Source organism: Oncorhynchus nerka, linkage group LG27 (genome assembly GCF_034236695.1).
Source record: "Oncorhynchus nerka isolate Pitt River linkage group LG27, Oner_Uvic_2.0, whole genome shotgun sequence".
Taxonomy (NCBI): domain Eukaryota; kingdom Metazoa; phylum Chordata; class Actinopteri; order Salmoniformes; family Salmonidae; genus Oncorhynchus; species Oncorhynchus nerka.
The window spans coordinates 88,555,370-88,577,985 of record NC_088422.1 but is presented as its reverse complement, the minus strand read 5'-3'; the positions used below and the strand labels follow the sequence as shown (position 1 = coordinate 88,577,985).

Here is a 22,616-nt window from a genome sequence, read left to right as displayed (position 1 = left end):
TTCCTTCTCCAGCCCCTCTCAGACACATCAATTAGAGCTTGCTGTTCCTTCTCCAGCCCCTCTCAGACACATCAGTTAGAGCTTGCTGTTCCTTCTCCAGCCCCTATCAGACACATCAATTAGAGCTTGCTGTTCCTTCTCCAGTCCCTCTCAGACACATCAATTAGAGCTTGCTGTTCCTCCTCCAGCCCCTCTCAGACACATCAGTTAGAGCTTGCTGTTCCTTCTCCAGCCCCTATCAGACACATCAATTAGAGCTTGCTGTTCCTTCTCCAGTCCCTCTCAGACACATCAATTAGAGCTTGCTGTTCCTCCTCCAGCCCCTCTCAGACACATCAATTAGAGCTTGCTGTTCCTTCTCCAGCCCCTCTCAGACACATCAGTTAGAGCTTGCTGTTCCTTCTCCAGCCCCTCTCAGACACATCAATTAAAGCTTGCTGTTCGTTCTCGAGCCCCTCTCAGACACATCAGTTAGAGCTTGCTGTTCCTTCTCCAGCCCCTCTCAGACACATCAGTTAGAGCTTGCTGTTCCTTCTCCAGTCCCTCTCAGACACATCAATTAGAGCTTGCTGTTCCTCCTCCAGCCCCTCTCAGACACATCAATTAGAGCTTGCTGTTCCTTCTCCAGCCCCTCTCAGACACATCAATTAGAGCTTGCTGTTCCTCCTCCAGTCCCTCTCAGACACATCAATTAGAGCTTGCTGTTCCTTCTCCAGTCCCTCTCAGACACATCAATTAGAGCTTGCTGTTCCTTCTCCAGTCCCTCTCAGACACATCAATTAGAGCTTGCTGTTCCTTCTCCAGTCCCTCTCAGACACATCAATTAGAGCTTGCTGTTCCTTCTCCAGCCCCTCTCAGACACATCAATTAGAGCTTGCTGTTCCTTCTCCAGCCCCTCTCAGACACATCAATTAGAGCTTGCTGTTCCTCCTCCAGCCCCTCTCAGACACATCAGTTAGAGCTTGCTGTTCCTCCTCCAGCCCCTCTCAGACACATCAATTAGAGCTTGCTGTTCCTCCTCCAGCCCCTCTCAGACACATCAATTAGAGCTTGCTGTTCCTCCTCCAGCCCCTCTCAGACACATCAATTAGAGCTTGCTGTTCCTTCTCCAGCCCCTCTCAGACACATCAATTAGAGCTTGCTGTTCCTTCTCCAGCCCCTCCAGCCCTCTCAGACACATCAATTAGAGCTTGCTGTTCCTTCTCCAGCCCCTCTCAGACACATCAATTAGAGCTTGCTGTTCCTTCTCCAGCCCCTCTCAGACACATCAATTAGAGCTTGCTGTTCCTTCTCCAGCCCCTCTCAGACACATCAGTTAGAGCTTGCTGTTCCTTCTCCAGCCCCTCTCAGACACATCAATTAGAGCTTGCTGTTCCTTCTCCAGCCCCTCTCAGACACATCAATTAGAGCTTGCTGTTCCTTCTCCAGCCCCTCTCAGACACATCAATTAGAGCTTGCTGTTCCTTCTCCAGCCCCTCTCAGACACATCAATTAGAGCTTGCTGTTCCTTCTCCAGCCCCTCTCAGACACATCAATTAGAGCTTGCTGTTCCTTCTCCAGCCCCTCTCAGACACATCAGTTAGAGCTTGCTGTTCCTTCTCCAGCCCCTCTCAGACACATCAATTAGAGCTTGCTGTTCCTTCTCCAGCCCCTCTCAGACACACATCAATTAGAGCTTGCTGTTCCTTCTCCAGCCCCTCTCAGACACATCAGTTAGAGCTTGCTGTTCCTTCTCCAGCCCCTCTCAGACACATCAATTAGAGCTTGCTGTTCCTTCTCCAGCCCCTCTCAGACACATCAATTAGAGCTTGCTGTTCCTTCTCCAGCCCCTCTCAGACACATCAATTAGAGCTTGCTGTTCCTTCTCCAGCCCCTCTCAGACACATCAATTAGAGCTTGCTGTTCCTTCTCCAGTCCCTCTCCTTCTCCAGCCCCTCTCAGACACATCAATTAGAGCTTGCTGTTCCTTCTCCAGCCCCTCTCAGACACATCAATTAGAGCTTGCTGTTCCTTCTCCAGCCCCTCTCAGACACATCAGTTAGAGCTTGCTGTTCCTCCTCCAGCCCCTCTCAGACACATCAATTAGAGCTTGCTGTTCCTTCTCCAGCCCCTCTCAGACACATCAATTAGAGCTTGCTGTTCCTCTCCAGCCCCTCTCAGACACATCAATTAGAGCTTGCTGTTCCTTCTCCAGCCCCTCTCAGACACATCAATTAGAGCTTGCTGTTCCTTCTCCAGCCCCTCTCAGACACATCAGTTAGAGCTTGCTGTTCCTTCTCCAGCCCCTCTCAGACACATCAATTAGAGCTTGCTGTTCCTTCTCCAGCCCCTCTCAGACACATCAATTAGAGCTTGCTGTTCCTTCTCCAGCCCCTCTCAGACACATCAATTAGAGCTTGCTGTTCCTTCTCCAGCCCCTCTCAGACACATCAGTTAGAGCTTGCTGTTCCTTCTCCAGCCCCTCTCAGACACATCAATTAGAGCTTGCTGTTCCTTCTCCAGCCCCTCTCAGACACATCAATTAGAGCTTGCTGTTCCTTCTCCAGCCCCTCTCAGACACATCAATTAGAGCTTGCTGTTCCTTCTCCAGCCCCTCTCAGACACATCAGTTAGAGCTTGCTGTTCCTTCTCCAGCCCCTATCAGACACATCAATTAGAGCTTGCTGTTCCTTCTCCAGCCCCTCTCAGACACATCAATTAGAGCTTGCTGTTCCTTCTCCAGCCCCTCTCAGACACATCAATTAGAGCTTGCTGTTCCTTCTCCAGCCCCTCTCAGACACATCAATTAGAGCTTGCTGTTCCTTCTCCAGCCCCTCTCAGACACATCAATTAGAGCTTGCTGTTCCTTCTCCAGCCCCTCTCAGACACATCAGTTAGAGCTTGCTGTTCCTTCTCCAGCCCCTCTCAGACACATCAGTTAGAGCTTGCTGTTCCTTCTCCAGCCCCTCTCAGACACATCAATTAGAGCTTGCTGTTCCTTCTCCAGCCCCTCTCAGACACATCAATTAGAGCTTGCTGTTCCTTCTCCAGCCCCTCTCAGACACATCAATTAGAGCTTGCTGTTTCCTCCAGCCCCTCTCCAGCTTGCTGTTCCCCTCTCAGACACATCAATTAGAGCTTGCTGTTCCTTCTCCAGCCCCTCTCAGACACATCAATTAGAGCTGCTTGCTGTTCCTTCTCCAGCCCCTCTCAGACACATCAATTAGAGCTTGCTGTTCCTTCTCCAGCCCCTCTCAGACACATCAGTTAGAGCTTGCTGTTCCTTCTCCAGCCCCTCTCAGACACATCAATTAGAGCTTGCTGTTCCTTCTCCAGCCCCTCTCAGACACATCAATTAGAGCTTGCTGTTCCTTCTCCAGCCCCTCTCAGACACATCAATTAGAGCTTGCTGTTCAGCCCCTCTCAGACACATCAGTTAGAGCTTGCTGTTCCTTCTCCAGCCCCTCTCAGACACATCAGTTAGAGCTTGACACATCTGTTCCTTCTCCAGCCCCTCTCAGACACATCAATTAGAGCTTGCTGTTCCTTCTCCAGCCCCTCTCAGACACATCAATTAGAGCTTGCTGTTCCTTCTCCAGCCCCTCTCAGACACATCAATTAGAGCTTGCTGTTCCTCCTCCAGTCCCTCTCAGACACATCAATTAGAGCTTGCTGTTCCTTCTCCAGTCCCTCTCAGACACATCAATTAGAGCTTGCTGTTCCTTCTCCAGTCCCTCTCAGACACATCAATTAGAGCTTGCTGTTCCTTCTCCAGTCCCTCTCAGACACATCAATTAGAGCTTGCTGTTCCTTCTCCAGCCCCTCTCAGACACATCAATTAGAGCTTGCTGTTCCTTCTCCAGCCCCTCTCAGACACATCAATTAGAGCTTGCTGTTCCTCCTCCAGCCCCTCTCAGACACATCAATTAGAGCTTGCTGTTCCTTCTCCAGCCCCTCTCAGACACATCAATTAGAGCTTGCTGTTCCTTCTCCAGCCCCTCTCAGACACATCAATTAGAGCTTGCTGTTCCTTCTCCAGCCCCTCTCAGACACATCAGTTAGAGCTTGCTGTTCCTTCTCCAGCCCCTCTCAGACACATCAGTTAGAGCTTGCTGTTCCTTCTCCAGTCCCTCTCAGACACATCAATTAGAGCTTGCTGTTCCTCCTCCAGCCCCTCTCAGACAATCAATTAGAGCTTGCTGTTCCTTCTCCAGCCCCTCTCAGACACATCAATTAGAGCTTGCTGTTCCTTCCTCCAGTCCCTCTCAGACACATCAATTAGAGCTTGCTGTTCCTTCTCCAGTCCCTCTCAGACACATCAATTAGAGCTTGCTGTTCCTTCTCCAGTCCCTCTCAGACACATCAATTAGAGCTTGCTGTTCCTTCTCCAGTCCCTCTCAGACACATCAATTAGAGCTTGCTGTTCCTTCTCCACCCCCTCTCAGACACATCAATTAGAGCTTGCTGTTCCTTCTCCAGCCCCTCTCAGACACATCAATTAGAGCTTGATGTTCCTCCTCCAGCCCCTCTCAGACACATCAGTTAGAGCTTGCTGTTCCTCCTCCAGCCCCTCTCAGACACATCAATTAGAGCTTGCTGTTCCTCCTCCAGCCCCTCTCAGACACATCAATTAGAGCTTGCTGTTCCTCCTCCAGCCCCTCTCAGACACATCAATTAGAGCTTGCTGTTCCTTCTCCAGCCCCTCTCAGACACATCAATTAGAGCTTGCTGTTCCTTCTCCAGCCCCTCTCAGACACATCAATTAGAGCTTGCTGTTCCTTCTCCAGCCCCTCTCAGACACATCAATTAGAGCTTGCTGTTCCTTCTCCAGCCCCTCTCAGACACATCAATTAGAGCTTGCTGTTCCTTCTCCAGCCCCTCTCAGACACATCAATTAGAGCTTGCTGTTCCTTCTCCAGCCCCTCTCAGACACATCAATTAGAGCTTGCTGTTCCTTCTCCAGCCCCTCTCAGACACATCAGTTAGAGCTTGCTGTTCCTTCTCCAGCCCCTCTCAGACACATCAATTAGAGCTTGCTGTTCCTTCTCCAGCCCCTCTCAGACACATCAATTAGAGCTTGCTGTTCCTTCTCCAGCCCCTCTCAGACACATCAGTTAGAGCTTGCTGTTCCTTCTCCAGCCCCTCTCAGACACATCAATTAGAGCTTGCTGTTCCTTCTCCAGCCCTCTCAGACACATCAGTTAGAGCTTGCTGTTCCTTCTCCAGCCCCTCTCAGACACATCAATTAGAGCTTGCTGTTCCTCCTCCAGCCCCTCTCAGACACATCAATTAGAGCTTGCTGTTCCTTCTCCAGACCCTCTCAGACACATCAATTAGAGCTTGCTGTTCCTTCTCCAGCCCCTCTCAGACACATCAATTAGAGCTTGCTGTTCCTTCTCCAGCCCCTCTCAGACACATCAATTAGAGCTTGCTGTTCCTTCTCCAGCCCCTCTCAGACACATCAATTAGAGCTTGCTGTTCCTTCTCCAGCCCCTCTCAGACACATCAATTAGAGCTTGCTGTTCCTTCTCCAGCCCCTCTCAGACACATCAATTAGAGCTTGCTGTTCCTTCTCCAGCCCCTCTCAGACACATCAGTTAGAGCTTGCTGTTCCTTCTCCAGTCCCTCTCAGACACATCAGTTAGAGCTTGCTGTTCCTTCTCCAGCCCCTCTCAGACACATCAATTAGAGCTTGCTGTTCCTTCTCCAGCCCCTCTCAGACACATCAATTAGAGCTTGCTGTTCCTTCTCCAGCCCCTCTCAGACACATCAGTTAGAGCTTGCTGTTCCTTCTCCAGCCCCTCTCAGACACATCAATTAGAGCTTGCTGTTCCTTCTCCAGCCCCTCTCAGACACATCAATTAGAGCTTGCTGTTCCTTCTCCAGCCCCTCTCAGACACATCAATTAGAGCTTGCTGTTCCTTCTCCAGCCCCTCTCAGACACATCAGTTAGAGCTTGCTGTTCCTTCTCCAGCCCCTCTCAGACACATCAATTAGAGCTTGCTGTTCCTTCTCCAGCCCCTCTCAGACACATCAATTAGAGCTTGCTGTTCCTTCTCCAGCCCCTCTCAGACACATCAGTTAGAGCTTGCTGCTCCTTCTCCAGCCCCTCTCAGACACATCAGTTAGAGCTTGCTGTTCCCCCTCCAGCCCCTCTCAGAGACATCAATTAGAGCTTGCTGTTCCCTCTCCAGCCCCTCTCAGACACATCAATTAGAGCTTGCTGTTCCTTCTCCAGCCCCTCTCAGACACATCAATTAGAGCTTGCTATTCCTTCTCCAGCCCCTCTCAGACACATCAATTAGAGCTTGCTGTTCCTTCTCCAGCCCCTCTCAGACACATCAGTTAGAGCTTGCTGTTCCTTCTCCAGCCCCTCTCAGACACATCAATTAGAGCTTGCTGTTCCTTCTCCAGCCCCTCTCAGACACATCAATTAGAGCTTGCTGTTCCTTCTCCACCCCCTCTCAGACACATCAGTTAGAGCTTGCTGTTCCTTCTCCAGCCCCTCTCAGACACATCAATTAGAGCTTGCTGTTCCTTCTCCAGCCCCTCTCAGACACATCAATTAGAGCTTGCTGTTCCTTCTCCAGCCCCTCTCAGACACATCAGTTAGAGCTTGCTGTTCCTTCTCCAGCCCCTCTCAGACACATCAATTAGAGCTTGCTGTTCCTTCTCCAGCCCCTCTCAGACACATCAGTTAGAGCTTGCTGTTCCTTCTCCAGCCCCCCTCAGACACATCAATTAGAGCTTGCTGTTCCTCCTCCAGCCCCTCTCAGACACATCAATTAGAGCTTGCTGTTCCTTCTCCAGCCCCTCTCAGACACATCAATTAGAGCTTGCTGTTCCCTCTCCAGCCCCTCTCAGACACATCAATTAGAGCTTGCTGTTCCTTCTCCAGCCCCTCTCAGACACATCAATTAGAGCTTGCTGTTCCTTCTCCAGCCCCTCTCAGACACATCAGTTAGAGCTTGCTGTTCCCCCTCCAGCCCCTCTTAGACACATCAATTAGAGCTTGCTGTTCCTTCTCCAGCCCCTCTCAGACACATCAATTAGAGCTTGCTGTTCCTTCTCCAGCCCCTCTCAGACACATCAGTTAGAGCTTGCTGTTCCTTCTCCAGCCCCTCTCAGACACATCAAAGAGATGGGCGTGGCAGCTGAAGCATTAATGCTCCACTTGTCTCCAACATCTAAAGGATTCTATCATTAAAGTTGTTAAAGGATTCTCTTTGGAGTGATGCTCTGATTGGACTGATGTATCTCCTGGCTGTAACCCAAGTGGCACACTATTCCCTAATGAGTGTAGTCCTTTTGACCGGGGCCCACCAGGGCCAATAGTAGTGCACTATGTAGGGAATAGGGTTTCATTTGGGATGCAACCTGGTCGATTCTAGAACATCAATCAGATGCCAATTAGGACAGGACACATGAGGAATGGAAATGTCTGGCAAACGTAGATTCTTTGAGTGAACGATTCATCCCCTTTAATGGACAGCTCTTAAATGGATAGTTCACTAGTATAACACTTCTAAGATGTGATTTAAAAAAGGTATCTTTGAGTGATCTCTTTATGTGGGCACCTCTCTGCCATACAGTGACTCTGGAGTCTGGTTGTAGTCTAGGGCCTAGGTCTAGCCTGGATCCTATCTATTGGACCTTTATAATGGGCTTCTATCTCCATGTAGACCGTAATGAACTGGAGAGGTCTCAGAACCCAGATGTGTCTATTAGGGTTGAAAAATGACTGGGGGTTTTGGGAAACGTACAGAAATGTTGCAACCCTCGTGTCGATCCAGACACTCTGTCCTCCTATATTTTGCTGATGTGGACCTCAATCAGTTTTCTCAAAGTTATTACACATCAGGGTTAGAGGACTTTGCTTCAGACCCATAACAGCAGCAGCACTGGCTAACCGTTGAGTCGGCAGGTTTTATTGTCCCCTGCTGAGTGTGTTAGTCTCAAGATTTCAAAGCAGGCTGTTATTTGTCTCAGTATGACTCAGAAACAAGTTGGGGCTGTCCCAAATGGCCCCCTATTCCCTACAAAGTGGACCACTGTTGACCAGAGCCCTATAGACCCTGGTCAGAAGTAGTGCACTATAAAGGGACTAGGGTGCCATTTGGGTTGCAACAGTTTTGTGTTTGTCTCAATATTGTTCTTGTTATTGGATTTCTTCTCTGGTGACTGTGGTATAGGCCACTGCAAAGGGAGGAAGGGAGTTGTCTTTATTGCTCTTCATCAATACCTCTTTTATTGCTGTCTGGGTGGGATGTGCATGGTGATGAGACTGATGACAGAAGGTTAAGGGAGTTAGTCAGTACTGTTGTTGTTCGCCCTATAGGTTTGTGCTATTAGTTTCAATATGGCTTTTATTTGTTAAGCGTTCGGTGACAAATACAGTCATTTCTGAAAATAGTGCTATTCAAAGGACATTTGATTGATAAGTTGTTTGTGAGATATTATATTACAGCGTGAGGGAGAAGCACATATCGCCTTCAAGCTTGCTTTTATATGAAGGAGTTTCTTCCTCAGCTCTATTTTGTTCTCCAATCTTTGAGAATGACCTTGTCTTAGAAACACTGCTATTCAAATGGCAATTGGTTGATACATTGTTTGTGAGATTTCACTTTGAATACAGAAATACATCTTTCCCTGTCCGTTGTATATGCTGCTCTCACATGCCTATAGACAGATATCCATTTGTCCACAGACAGTGAAGAGTGAAGTGCAAAGAATCATCAGTGAAAGAATCATTACGATTTAAGTTCCTTGGCCTCCGATTGGTCAGAAGTTGGTCTGGTTGCCATGTGCCCTCTGTCAAGCCTGCGTTGTCATGGACACAGTAGGGTATAAGTGGGAAGGCTGCCCACACCTGTAGAGTGGTTATCTGTCACATTACAGGTTGATAGAGTATCTCTGGATAAGAGCGTCTGCTAAATGACTTAAATGTAATGTAATATTTTTAATACTCTATAATCTGTACCAGATGCTTGAGAGATGAAGTGGAGGAGGGAGAGAGCGATTGAAGAGCAGCAGACTAAAGAGAGTGGTCAAAGAGGAGCAAAGTTAGAGGAGAGTTGAAGAGGAGGAGAGGAAGTGGGAGAGGAGGGGAGGAAGTGGGAGAGGAGGGTTGAAGAGGAGGAGAGGAAGTGGGGGAGGAAGTGGGAGAGGAGGGTTGAAGAGGAGAGGAAGTGGGAGAGGATTGGAGGAAGTGGGAGAGGAGGGTTGAAGAGGAGGAGAGGAAGTGGGAAAGGAGGAGAGGGAGTGGGAGAGGACGGGAGGGAGTGGGAGAGGATGGGAGGAAGTGGGAGAGGAGGGTTGAAGAGGAGGAGAGGAAGTGGGAAAGGAGGGAGTGGGAGAGGAGGGGAGGGAGTGGGGAGAGGAGGGGAGGAAGTGGGAGAGGAGGGTTGAAGAGGAGGAGAGGAAGTGGGAAAGGAGGGGAGGGAGTGGGAGAGGAGGGGAGGGAGTGGGAGAGGAGGGTTGAAGAGGAGGAGAGGAAGTGGGAAAGGAGGGGAGGGAGTGGGAGAGGAGGGTTGAAGAGGAGGAGAGGAAGTGGGAAAGGAGGGGAGGGAGTGGGAGAGGAGGAGAGGAAGTGGGAGAGGAGGGTTGAAGAGGATGAGAGGAAGTGGGAAAGGAGGGGAGGGAGTGGGAGAGGACGGGAGGGAGTGGGAGAGGAGGGGAGGAAGTGGGAGAGGAGGGTTGAAGAGGAGGAGAGGAAGTGGGAGAGGAGGGGAGGGAGTGGGAGAGGAGGGGAGGAAGTGGGAGAGGAGGGTTGAAGAGGAGGAGAGGAAGTGGGAGAGGAGGGAGGGAGTGGGAGAGGAGGAGAGGAAGTGGGAGAGGAGGGTTGAAGAGGAGGAGAGGAAGTGGGAGAGGAGGGTTGAAGAGGGGGAGAGGAAGTGGGAGAGGAGGGGAGGCAGTGGGAGAGGAGGGTTGAAGAGGAGGAGAGGAAGTGGGAGAGGAGGGGAGGGAGTGGGAGAGGAGGGGAGGAAGTGGGAGAGGAGGGTTGAAGAGGAGGAGAGGAGGGGAGGAAGTATGAGAGGACGGGAGGGAGTGGGAGAGGAGGGGAGGAAGTGGGAAAGGAGGGTTGAAGAGGAGGGGAGGAAGCGGGAGAGGAGGGTTGAAGAGGAGGAGAGGAAGTGGGAGAGGAGGGTTGAAGAGGAGGAGAGGAAGTGGGAGAGGAGGGTTGAAGAGGAGGAGAGGAAGTGGGAGAGGAGGGGAGGCAGTGGGAGAGGAGGGGAGGCAGTGGGAGAGGAGGAGAGGAAGTGGGAGAGGAGGAGAGGAAGTGGGAGAGGAGGGGAGGCAGTGGGAGAGGAGGGTTGAAGAGGAGGAGAGGAAGTGGGAGAGGAGGGGAGGGAGTGGGAGAGGAGGGGAGGAAGTGGGAGAGGAGGGTTGAAGAGGAGGAGAGGAGGGGAGGAAGTATGAGAGGACGGGAGGGAGTGGGAGAGGAGGGGAGGAAGTGGGAAAGGAGGGTTGGTTAGGAGGGGAGGAAGTGGGAGAGGAGGGTTGAAGAGGAGGAGAGGAAGTGGGAGAGGAGGGTTGAAGAGGAGGAAAGGAAGTGGGAGAGGAGGGTTGAAGAGGAGGAGAGGAAGTGGGAGAGGAGGGTTGAAGAGGAGGAGAGGAAGTAGGAGAGGAGGGGAGGCAGTGGGAGAGGAGGGTTGAAAGAGGAGGAGGAGAGGAAGGGGAGAGGAGGGTTGAAGAGGAGGAGGAGAGGAAGTGGGAGAGGAGGGGAGGAAGTGGGAGAGGATGGGAGGGAGTGGGAGGAAGTGGGAGAGGAGGGTTGAAGAGGAGGAGAGGAAGTGGGAGAGGAGGGTTGAAGAGGAGGAGAGGAAGTGGGAGAGGAGGGTTGAAGAAGAGGAGAGGAAGTGGGAGAGGAGGGTTGAAGAGAGTACCATCTTCCCCTTGTCAGAAGCTACTTGCAGTGTTTGAACTAATGTCGTTAAGTATATACCATGTACTGTTTTTACAGATAGACTTGAGTAATGAATGTATACATATTATTACATTGATATTATTACTATAGTTACATGGGATCTGATTTTCATGTTTGTCTGTATCTCATGTTCTACTTCAATTTTTTTTCTCCATGTGACCCAATAGAGTTCTGCAATGTGTTTGTGTGTGACGTTATTTAGACCAGATAACTGGGGGATTCACAGATCTCTCTCTCATCTTGCCTTTTCCAATGCACTAAACAGAAACAAGATCAAGCGATAAACATTGCTTTAAGATCACAACAACACATAGATAAGTCTTATACTGTTGGGCATTCCCATGCATTCCCATGCATTCCCATGCATTCCCATGCCCAAGCCGTATGGCTTTTGTGACTTTTGATTCACTGAGTCTCCACAGTTGTCCAGTGTTGTCATTGCCCAAGCTAAGCACTCTTCTTCTCTGAGAACAAAACATCTTTCCACAGTGTTTGTCCACGCAGATAAACAACCTTAACAGACAACAGATTAACCAAACAATACCGCCACAACCAATAGTTCGGTTTCTGCAGAAGTGTGTGTGTGTGTGTGTGTGTGTGTGTGTGTGTGTGAGCGTGTGTGTGTGTGTGTGTGTGTGTGTGTGTGTGTGTGTGCAAGCCATGCTAGAAACAAGCTCCAGATATATGCTGGAAAATAGGTTTGATTGAACTAAATACATGGAATGACATGGCCCTTCTTCCACTAACAGGGATATCTCATGGGTGTTCTTAAACACTACAGTTCAGACAGTTCAGACAAATGTAAATGGCTGTTACTTTAATAGAATTGATATCCTCCCAGATAGAGTTCCAACATTCCACTAACTAAAATATTCCACCACAAAAATGTCCAGGTTTTCCAGAAATCCTGGTTGGAGGATTCCAGGAATCATAAAACCAGGATTTCTGGAAAACCTGGGACTTCGGGGAAAGTTACTGGAATTTTGCAACCCTACTGCCAGTCTACAGTGTTATGAACTTGGAAGTCTTGAAGAAGAGAGGGAACCATGGCAACAACAGTATCATGAGTATTGATCTGCAGACAATCATGTTGTCAACATCATCAGTGTAAGATGCATCTCACATTGCATATACAATGTCTTCCCCAAACTATTCAGACCCCTTCACTTTTTCCACATTTTGTTACGTTATGGCCTTATTCTAAAAAAAATTAAAAAAAAAAAAATAAAAAAATTCATCAATCTACACACAATACCCCGTAATGACAAAGCGAAAACTTAAAAAAAAAAAAATCTATGCACAATTATTCCAAATAAAAAACAGAAATACCTTATTTACATAAGTATTGAGACACTTTGCTATGAGACTTGAAATTAAGCTCCGATGCATCCTGTTTCCAATGATCATCCTTGAGATGTTTCTACAACTTGATTGGAGTCCACCTGTGGTAAATTCAATTGATTGGACATGATTTGGAAAGGCACACAGCTGTCTATATAAGGTCCCAAATTTGACAGTGCATGTCATAGCAAAAACCAAGACATGAGGTGGAAAGAATTGTCCGTAGAGCTCCGAGACAGCATTGTGTCGAGGCACAGATCTGGGAAAGGTACCATGTCTGCAGCGTTGAATGTCCATAAGAACACAGTGGCCTCCATCATTCTTAAATGGAAGAAGTTTGGAACCACCAAGACTCTTCCTAGAACTGGAACATTCCGGAGACACCTGAAACCCCACCTCTTTAAGGAATACCTAGGATAGGATAAAGTAATCCTTCTCACCCCCCTTAAAAGATTTAGATGCACTATTGTAAAGTGGCTGCTCCACTGGATGTCATAAGGTGAATGCACCAATTTGTAAGTCGCTCTGGATAAGAGCGTCTGCTAAATGACTTAAATGTAATGTAAATGTAACTGGCCGCCCGGCCAAACTGAGCAATCGGGGGAGAAGAGCCTAGGTCAGGGAGGTGACCAAGAACCCGGTGGTCTCTCTGACAGAGCTCCAGAGTTCCTCTGTGGAGATGGGAGAACCTTCCAGAAGGATATCCATCTCTGCAGCACGCAACCAATCAGGCCTTTATGGTTGAGTGGCCAGATGGAAGCCACTCCTTAGTAAAAGGCACATGACAGCCCGCTTGGAGTTGACCAAAAGGCACCTAAAGACTCTCAGACCATGAGAAACAAGATTCTCTGGTCTGATGAAAATGAGGTTGAACTTTTTTGGCCTCAATGCTAAGCGTCACGTCTGGAGGAAACCTGGCACCATCCCTACAGTGAAACATGGGGGTGGCAGCATCATGCTGTGGGGATGTTTTTTCAGCGGCGGGGACTGGGAGACAAGTCAGGATCGAGGGAAAGTTGATAATAAGACTTTATAAGAAGATCACCCATGCTTTATAATGCATTATAACCAGATCATTATGCATTATAACCACATTATAATGCATTATAACCACATCGTAATGCATTAACCACATTATAATGCATTGTAACCACATCATAATGCATTAACCACGTCATGATGCATTATAACCACATCATAATGCATTGGCCACCTCATAATGCATTATAACCACATCATATTACATTATAACCCAATCATATTGCATTAACCACATCATAATGCATTATAACCACATCATAATGCATTAACCGCATAATAATACATTATAACCACATCATAATGCATTATAACCACATCATAATGCATTAACCACATCATAATACAGTATAACCACATCATAATGCATTAACCGCATCATAATGCATTAACCGCATCATAATACATTATAACCACATCATAATGCATTAACCGCATTATAATGCATTATCTCATCATAATGCGTTATGACTTTTGGCTTTATGGTAGTGTTACCCAATCTGTTGTTACTAAGGTCTCTCACACAGTTTTGCTAGAGGTGGTGTTACAACACAAAGGCTTTAGTTAACCATGCATCTCTGATGAGAACCGAAGCTAGTGTGTGCAGCGAGTCCTCCTTAAAGGGGAACTTAAGTCTTTTACAATTTAACATATTCATACATTTTTTAAGAATATATCTTATAAATGTTTTATAAGCTTAGTTCAACTGTTGTACCTCATCATAACCCAAAATATAAGCTTGTTTTGCTCCATTGGAATCATGTAATTGTAAACAAATACTGTATAGCCTCAAAACATAGGAAAAACATAGGAAAAACATAGGAAAACCTATACTTTTATCTCCTGGGTGGTCAGTCCTTGCATCCATACCTCTGTCTATGAATTTGATGATGGTTACATTTCTCCAGCCCTGTCCCTCAGCTGTTAACCAAATCAGTGACTTTAATCATGTTCACATATTTTTGCTTTACTCATATATATATATATATATATATATATATATATATATATATATATATATATATACTGTATTCTATTCTACTGTATTTTAGTCAATGCCACTCTGACATTGCCCATCCTAATATTTATATATTCCTTAATTCCACTATTTTACTTTAGGTTGTGTGTATTGTAGGTATTGTTGTGAATTGTTAGATATTACTGCACTGTTGGAGCTAGAAACACAAGCATTTCACTACACCCGCAATAACATCTGCTAAACATGTGTATATGACAAATATAATTTGATTTGATTGACTACTTTCATGTTCTTTGAACTGCAGATTGCCCCTTTAATGTGGCCCATGAAGTCCTGTTGTTGCTGCAGTGGTTTTACCATAGTTTATTTCACCACTCTTACGTAAACTAGCTGTGCCTTTTCTTTCCAATGGAAGACATTGGAGTTCATTGAGTCTGGAATGACTTAGCGAATGGACCAACCCCGGCCTTGTTCTCATAACATTGGTCAGAGTACTGAAACTATTTCATTTAATATGATTAGGCCTAATATAACTCCTGGTCATAGAGTATGTGGTGGTGGTCTCTTCCAGAGGACTGGGTAAGTTAAAGCAGAGGGAGAGAAGAAATAAAGAGAAGTAGTGACAAGTGTTTGTTTGAGAGAGAAACTTCGTGGCGTCTCATACAGAATGAACATATTTTTCGTCTGTCCGTCTCTTTATCTGTCAGTCTGTCATCCATCTTTACTTAAAGGGTTAGTTCACCCAAATCACAAAATGACAAAATGTGTTTTCTTATGTGTTTCCAGTCATGGAGAGAAGTGCTTCACACTGGTTTTATTTACCTTGCTACTGTTACCAACCGCTAACTTATTAAGCATTTTATAACCCAAAATGAATAGATGCTCTGTCATGCCCAAATTAAAGTATCTATAAGGGATTCTTTAGCTCAACGACTGTATAATGGAATGTCTACTGTAGCTGGCATTGTCTCTGTTCTTGTCCCTGTCAGCTTGGCTTGTTAAGATGCTGTAAACCTAGCCTGGGACCACATCTGTTGTGTTGTCTTGTTAAGATGCTGTAAACCTAGCCTGGGACCACATCTGTTGTGTTGTCATGTTAAGATGCTGTAAACCTAGCCTGGGACCACATCTGTTGTGCTGTCTTGTTAAGATGCTGTAAACCTAGCCTGGGACCACATCTGTTGTGTTGTCTTGTTAAGATGCTGTAAACCTAGCCTGGGACCACATCTGTTGTGTTGTCTTGTTAAGATGCTGTAAACCTAGCCTGGGACCACATCTGTTGTGTTGTCTTGTTAAGATGCTGTAAACCTAGCCTGGGACCACATCTGTTGTGTTGTCTTGTTAAGATGCTGTAAACCTAGCCTGGGACCACATCTGCTGTGTTGTCTTGTTAAGATGCTGTAAACCTAGCCTGGGACCACATCTGCTGTGTTGTCTTGTTAAGATGTAGTAAACCTAGCCTGGGACCACATTTGTTGTGTTTTCTTGTTAAGATGCTGTAAACCTAGCCTGGGACCACATCTGTTGTGTTGTCTTGTTAAAAGATGCTGTAAACCTAGCCTGGGACCACATCTGCTGTGTTGTCTTGTTAAGATGTAGTAAACCTAGCCTGGGGCCACATTTGTTGTGTTTTCTTGTTAAGATGCAGTAAGCCTAGCCTGGTACCACATCTGTTGTGTTGTCTTGTTAAGATGCTGTAAACCTAGCCTGGTACCACATCTGCTGTGTTGTCTTGTTAAGATGCAGTAACCCTAGCCTGGGATCACATCTGTTGTGTTGTCTTGTTAAGATGCTGTAAACCTAGCCTGGGACCACATCTGTTGTGTTGTCTTGTTAAGATGCTGTAAACCTAGCCTGGGACCACATCTTTTGTGTTGTCATGTTAAGATGCTGTAAACCTAGCCTGGGACCACATCTGTTGTGTTGTCTTGTTAAGATGCTGTAAACCTAGCCTGGGACCACATCTGCTGTGTTGTCTTGTTAAGATGCTGTAAACCTAGCCTGGGACCACATCTGTTGTGTTGTCTTGTTAAGATGCAGTAAACCTAGCCTGGGACCACATCTGTTGTGTTGTCTTGTTAAGATGCTGTAAACCTAGCCTGGGACCACATCTGTTGTGTTGTCTTGTTAAGATGCAGTAAACCTAGCCTGGGACCACATCTGCTGTGTTGTCTTGTTAAGATGCTGTAAACCTAGCCTGGGACCACATCTGCTGTGTTGTCTTGTTAAGATGCTGTAAACCTAGCCTGGGACCACATCTGCTGTGTTGTCTTGTTAAGATGTAGTAAACCTAGCCTGGGACCACATTTGTTGTGTTTTCTTGTTAAGATGCTGTAAACCTAGCCTGGGACCACATCTGTTGTGTTGTCTTGTTAAAAGATGCTGTAAACCTAGCCTGGGACCACATCTTTTGTGTTGTCATGTTAAGATGCTGTAAACCTAGCCTGGGACCACATCTGTTGTGTTGTCTTGTTAAGATGCTGTAAACCTAGCCTGGGACCACATCTGCTGTGTTGTCTTGTTAAGATGCTGTAAACCTAGCCTGGGACCACATCTGTTGTGTTGTCTTGTTAAGATGCAGTAAACCTAGCCTGGGACCACATCTGCTGTGTTGTCTTGTTAAGATGCTGTAAACCTAGCCTGGGACCACATCTGCTGTGTTGTCTTGTTAAGATGCTGTAAACCTAGCCTGGGACCACATCTGCTGTGTTGTCTTGTTAAGATGTAGTAAACCTAGCCTGGGACCACATTTGTTGTGTTTTCTTGTTAAGATGCTGTAAACCTAGCCTGGGACCACATCTGTTGTGTTGTCTTGTTAAAAGATGCTGTAAACCTAGCCTGGGACCACATCTGCTGTGTTGTCTTGTTAAGATGTAGTAAACCTAGCCTGGGGCCACATTTGTTGTGTTTTCTTGTTAAGATGTAGTAAGCCTAGCCTGGTACCACATCTGTTGTGTTGCCTTGTTAAGATGCAGTAAGCCTAGCCTGGTACCACATCTGTTGTGGTGTCTTGTTAAGATGCAGTAAGCTTAGCCTGGGACCACATCTGTTGTGTTGTCTTGTTAAGATGCAGTAAACCTAGCCTGGGACCACATCTGTTGTGTTGTCTTATTAAGATGCAGTTAGCATTCCTCACAATCAAATGTCAACTGCATTATCTACCAAGAGAATTCTCTTCGATTATAATCACAGCCGCATATATTCCTCCCCAAGCAGACACATCGATGGCCCTGAACGAACTTCATTTGACTCTATGTAAACTGGAAACCACATATCCTGAGGCTGCATTCATTGTAGCTGGGGATTTTAACAAGGCTAACCTGAAAACAAGACTCCCTAAATTCTATCAGCATATCGATTGTGCTACCAGGGCTGGTAAAACCCTGGATCATTGTTATTCTAACTTCCGCGACGCATATAAGGCCCCCCCCCTCCCTCCTTTCGGAAAAGCTGACCACGACCCCATTTTGTTGCTCCCTGCCTATAGACAGAGAATAACACAGGAAGCTCCCGCACTCAGGTCTGTTCAACGCTGGTCTGACCAATCTGTATCCACGCTTCAAGATTGCTTCGATCACGTGGACTGGGATATGTTCCGCATTGCGTCAAACAACAACATTGACAAATACACTGATTCGGTGAGCGAGTTTATTAGCAAGTGCATCGGCGATGTCGTACCCAAAGCAACAATTACAACATTCCCAAACCAGAAACCGTGGATTGATGGCAGCATTCGCTCGAAACTGAAAGTGCGAACCACTGCTTTTAATCAGGGCAAGGTGACAGGAAACATGACAGAATACAAACAGTGTAGCTATTCCCTCCGCAAGGTAGGAGACCCCACCTCTTTAACCTCTTGCTTCTACTTGGGACGCTTGCGTCCCAACTAGAGCTCTGGAAATGCAAATGCGCTACGCTAAATGCTAATAGTATTAGTTAAAACTCAAAAGTTCATTAAAATACACATGCAGGGTATCAAATTAAAGCTACACTCGTTGTGAATCCAGGCAACAAGTCAGATTTTTAAAATGCTTTTCGGCGACAGCATGAGAAGCTATTATCTGATAGCATGCACCAATACACTACAACACAAAAGCACAGCAGGGGACGTAAACAAAATAATTAGCATTTCGGCGTTACACAAACCGCACAATAAAATAGAAAACAGTCATTACCTTTCACCATCTTCTTTGTTGGCACTCCTAGATGTCCCATAAACACTATTGGGTCTTTATTTCGATTAAATCGGGCCATATAAAGCCAAGATATCGTTATATGTAGACTGTGTGATAAACAAAAAAACAGCGATTTCACAACGTAACGTCATTTTTAAAATTCAAAAAGTAGACGATAAACTTTCACAAAACACTTCGAAATACGTTTGTAATGCTACTTTAGGTATTAGTAAACGTTAATAAGCGATAAAAATCATCCGTAGGCGATGTAAAAATCATTAGCTGTCGTCTTGGAAAAAATTTCACGAGAGAGCTCTTCCGGAATGATCTGGGCGGAGACCGGAGGTAAGTGGTGCCCCTGTTTCGGTTCAACCAAGAATCAAAGATGATTCAATTCACAAGACTCTAGACAACATGGGGATGCTGTGGGAGTTGAATGCTCGGTCTTATCTAATTCGGCTCACTGTTAACAATTGCTGGAAGTGGCGCAAGGATATTTATTTCCATTTTCTGTGATCAGGTTTTCCTGCGCTTTCCGATGTAACGCACGTTATATTATAGCCACAGTCGTGATTTAACCAGTTTTAAAAACGTCCGAGGGTTTCCTATCCACACATTCTAACCATATGAACGTACTATATTCCTGGCATGAGTAGCAGGGCGCTGAAATGTTGCGCGATTTTTAACAAAATGTTCAAAAAAGTAGAGGGTAGGAGCAACTAGTTAATTAAGGAATACCTAGGATAGGATAAAGTAATCCTTCTCACCCCCCCCCCCTTAAAAGATTTAGATGCACTATTGTAAAGTGGCTGTTCCACTGGATGTCATAAGGTGAAAGCACCAATTTGTAAGTCGCTCTGGATAAGAGCGTCTGCTAAATGACTTAAATGTAAATGTAAATGTAATCAAACAAGCTAACCATCAGTATAGAGACAAAGTAGAGTCGCAATTCAACGGCTCAGACACAAGAGGTATGTGGCAGGGTCTACAGTCAATCACAGATTACAAGAAGAAAACCAGCCCCGTCGCGGACCAGGATGTCTTGCTCCCAGTCAGACTAAACAACTTCTTTGCTCGCTTTGAGGACAATACAGTGCCACTGACACGGCCCGCTACCAAAACCTGCGGACTCTCCTTCACTGTAGCCAACTTGAGTAAAACATTTAAATGTGTTAACTCTCGCAAGGCTGCAGGCCCAGACGGCATCCCCAGCCGCGTCCTCAGGGCATGCGCAGACCAGCTGGCTGGTATGTTTACGGACATATTCAATCAATCCTTATCCCAGTCTGCTGTTCCCACATGCTTCAAGAGGGCCACCATTGTTCCTATTCCCAAGAAAGCTAAGGTAACTGAGCTAAATGACTACCACCCTGTAGCACTCACTTCCGTCATCATGAAGTGCTTTGAGAGACTAGTCAAGGACCATATCACCTCCACCCTACCTGACACTCTAGACCCACTCCAATTTGCTTACCGCCCCAATAGGTCCACAGACGACGCAATCGCAATCGCAACCACACTGCACACTGCCCTAACCCATCTGGACAAGAGGAATACCTATGTGAGAATGCTGTTCATCGACTACAGCTCATCATTTAACACCATAGTACCCTCCAATCTCGTCATCAAGCTCGAGACCCTGGGTCTCGACCCCGCCCTGTGCAACTGGGTCCTGGACTTCCTGACGGGCCGCCCCCAGGTGGTGAGGGTAGGTAACAACATCTCCACCCCGCTGATCCTCAACACTGGGGCCCCACAAGGGTGCATTCTGAGCCCTCTCCTGTATTCCCTATTCACCCACGACTGCGTGGCCATGCACGCCTCCAACTCAATCATCAAGTTTGCAGACGACACTACAGTGGTAGACTTGATTACCAACAACGACGAGACGGCCTACAGGGAGGAGGTGAGGGCCCTCGGAGTGTGGTGTCAGGAAAATAACTTCACACTCAACGTCAACAAAACAAAGGAGATGATCGTGGACTTTCGGAAACAGCAGAGGGAGCACCCCCCTATCCACATCGACCGGACAGTAGTGGAGAAGGTAGTAAGTTTTAAGTTCCTCGGCGTACACATCACGGACAAACTGAATTGGTCCACTCACACAGACAGCGTGGTGAAGAAGGCGCAGCAGCGCCTCTTCAACCTCAGGAGGCTGAAGAAATTCGGCTTGTCACCAAAAACACTCACAAACTTTTACAGATGCACAATCGAGAGCATCCTGTCGGGCTGTATCACCGCCTGGTACAGCAACTGCTCCGCCCACAACCGTAAGGCTCTCCAGAGGGTAGTGAGGTCTGCACAACGCATCACCGGGGGCACACCTACACCACCCGATGTCACAGGAAGGCCATAAAGATTATCAAGGACAACAACCACCCGAGCCACTGCTTGTTCACCCCGCTATCATCCAGAGACTGAAAAACAGCTTCTATCTCAAGGCCATCAGACTGTTAAACAGCCACCACTAACATTGAGTGGCTGCTGCCAACATACTGACTCAACTCCAGCCACTTTAATAATGGAAAAATTGATGTAAAAAATGTCTCACTAGCCACTTTAAACAATGCCACTTAATATAATGTTTACATACCCTACATTACTCATCTCATATGTATATACTGTACTCGATACCATCTACTGCATCTTGCCTATGCCGTTCTGTACCATCACTCATTCATATATCTTTATGTACATATTCTTCATCCCTTTACACTTGTGTATAAGGTAGTAGTTGTGAAATTGTTAGGTTAGATTATTCGTTGGTTATTACCGCATTGTCGGGACTAGAAGCACAAGCATTTCGCTACACTCACATTAACATCTGTTAACCATGTGTATGTGACAAATCAAATTAGATCTGATTTAATAAACCTAGCCTGGGACCACATCTGTTGTGTTGTCTTGCAAACTCCTAGTGGTTTGGTGTGATCTGTGACCAGGCTATGGTGGAACAGCAAATAATAATGAATCTTTGTGTGTCTCTGTCCCCTGTGCTAGTGAGGAAGAAGAGGCAGAAGGGAGTGGAGGAGGGCCGTAGAAGGAGGAACACCATCCATCTGAATGGGTTGTATACGGTAGAGACGGTGGTGGTGGCAGACTCAGACATGGTGCAGTACCACGGGGCAGAGGCCGCGCAGAGATTCCTGCTCACCGTCATGAACATGGTAAGGATGCTTGACACGCTCATATACATGGATAAATGAATACACGCACACACACATGTTATGTTATTCTGTTGTCGTGGGGACCTAAAATTGATTTCCATTCAAAAACCTACCCCTTACCATATTCCTAATCTTAACCCTAACCCTAACCCTAAACTTAACCACTAACCCCTAACCCTAACCAGAATTGTAACCTTAACCCTAAAGCTAACCCCTAAGGTTAAAATAGCCTTTGTCCTCATGGGGACGTTGGAAATGATAAGTCCACGAGGGAGAATTTTCCTTGTTTTACTGTCCTTGTGGGGACTTTTGTGGATTTTAGGTCTAATTAAGTCTCTGAGTTGTACACACGCTGTTGAGCGGCTCACTACCATGTTTGAAAGGTTAAAGACACGTTAACAAGCTTCGTTTTGACAATGCCACCTCCCATGTTTCTCTTGGCTTTGTGCTAGCTGGTTTAGCTCTGAGAGAGACCGGCCAGTACCAGAGAACTGTAACGCTGTTTTTCTACATGCATCCAAAATAGCACCCTATTCCCTACATAGTACACTACCGTTGACTTGTGACCTACAGGCCCTGATAAAAAGTGGTGCACTATGTAGGGAATAGGGTTCCCTTTGGGACTCAGCCTCTGTTTCTCACCCTTTCAGTTTCTCATTAAAACTCCCTGAACAGCCAACTGATTCAACCTGCTGCTCACAGGGCAGAGCAGTTAGATACAGAGCCCAACAGTGACTTGGGCAGGAGAGCAAGAAACCAGAGGGGAGGGGAGGGGAGAGGGAATGTGAGAGTGGTAGGCAAGAGCCAAGGGGGAAGAGGAGGGAGAGGGAGACAGAGAGAGAGAGAGAGAGAGAGGGGGGAAGATGAAGGAGGAAGAGGGAGAGAGAGAAAGGGAGAGAGAGAGAGAGAGGGGGAAGAGGAAGAGGAGGGAGGGATAGGGAGACAGAGAGAGAGAGAGAGGGGGAGATGAAGGAGGAAGAGGGAGAGAGAGAAGGGGGAAGAGGAGGGAG

General features: G+C 46.7%; 1 protein-coding gene across 4 annotated transcripts in view; it reads left to right on the top strand.

The window, feature by feature from the left end:
* Positions 1–22,616, top strand: part of adamts17 (ADAM metallopeptidase with thrombospondin type 1 motif, 17) — a 272,173-nt gene that overhangs the window by 41,638 nt on the left and 207,919 nt on the right. For all 4 annotated transcript variants that reach the window (XM_065012247.1, XM_065012245.1, XM_065012246.1 and 1 more), the window contains exon 4: positions 21,440–21,606. In XM_065012247.1, coding sequence (XP_064868319.1) covers positions 21,440–21,606 — 167 coding nt within the window. The remainder of the gene's footprint in view (positions 1–21,439; positions 21,607–22,616) is intronic.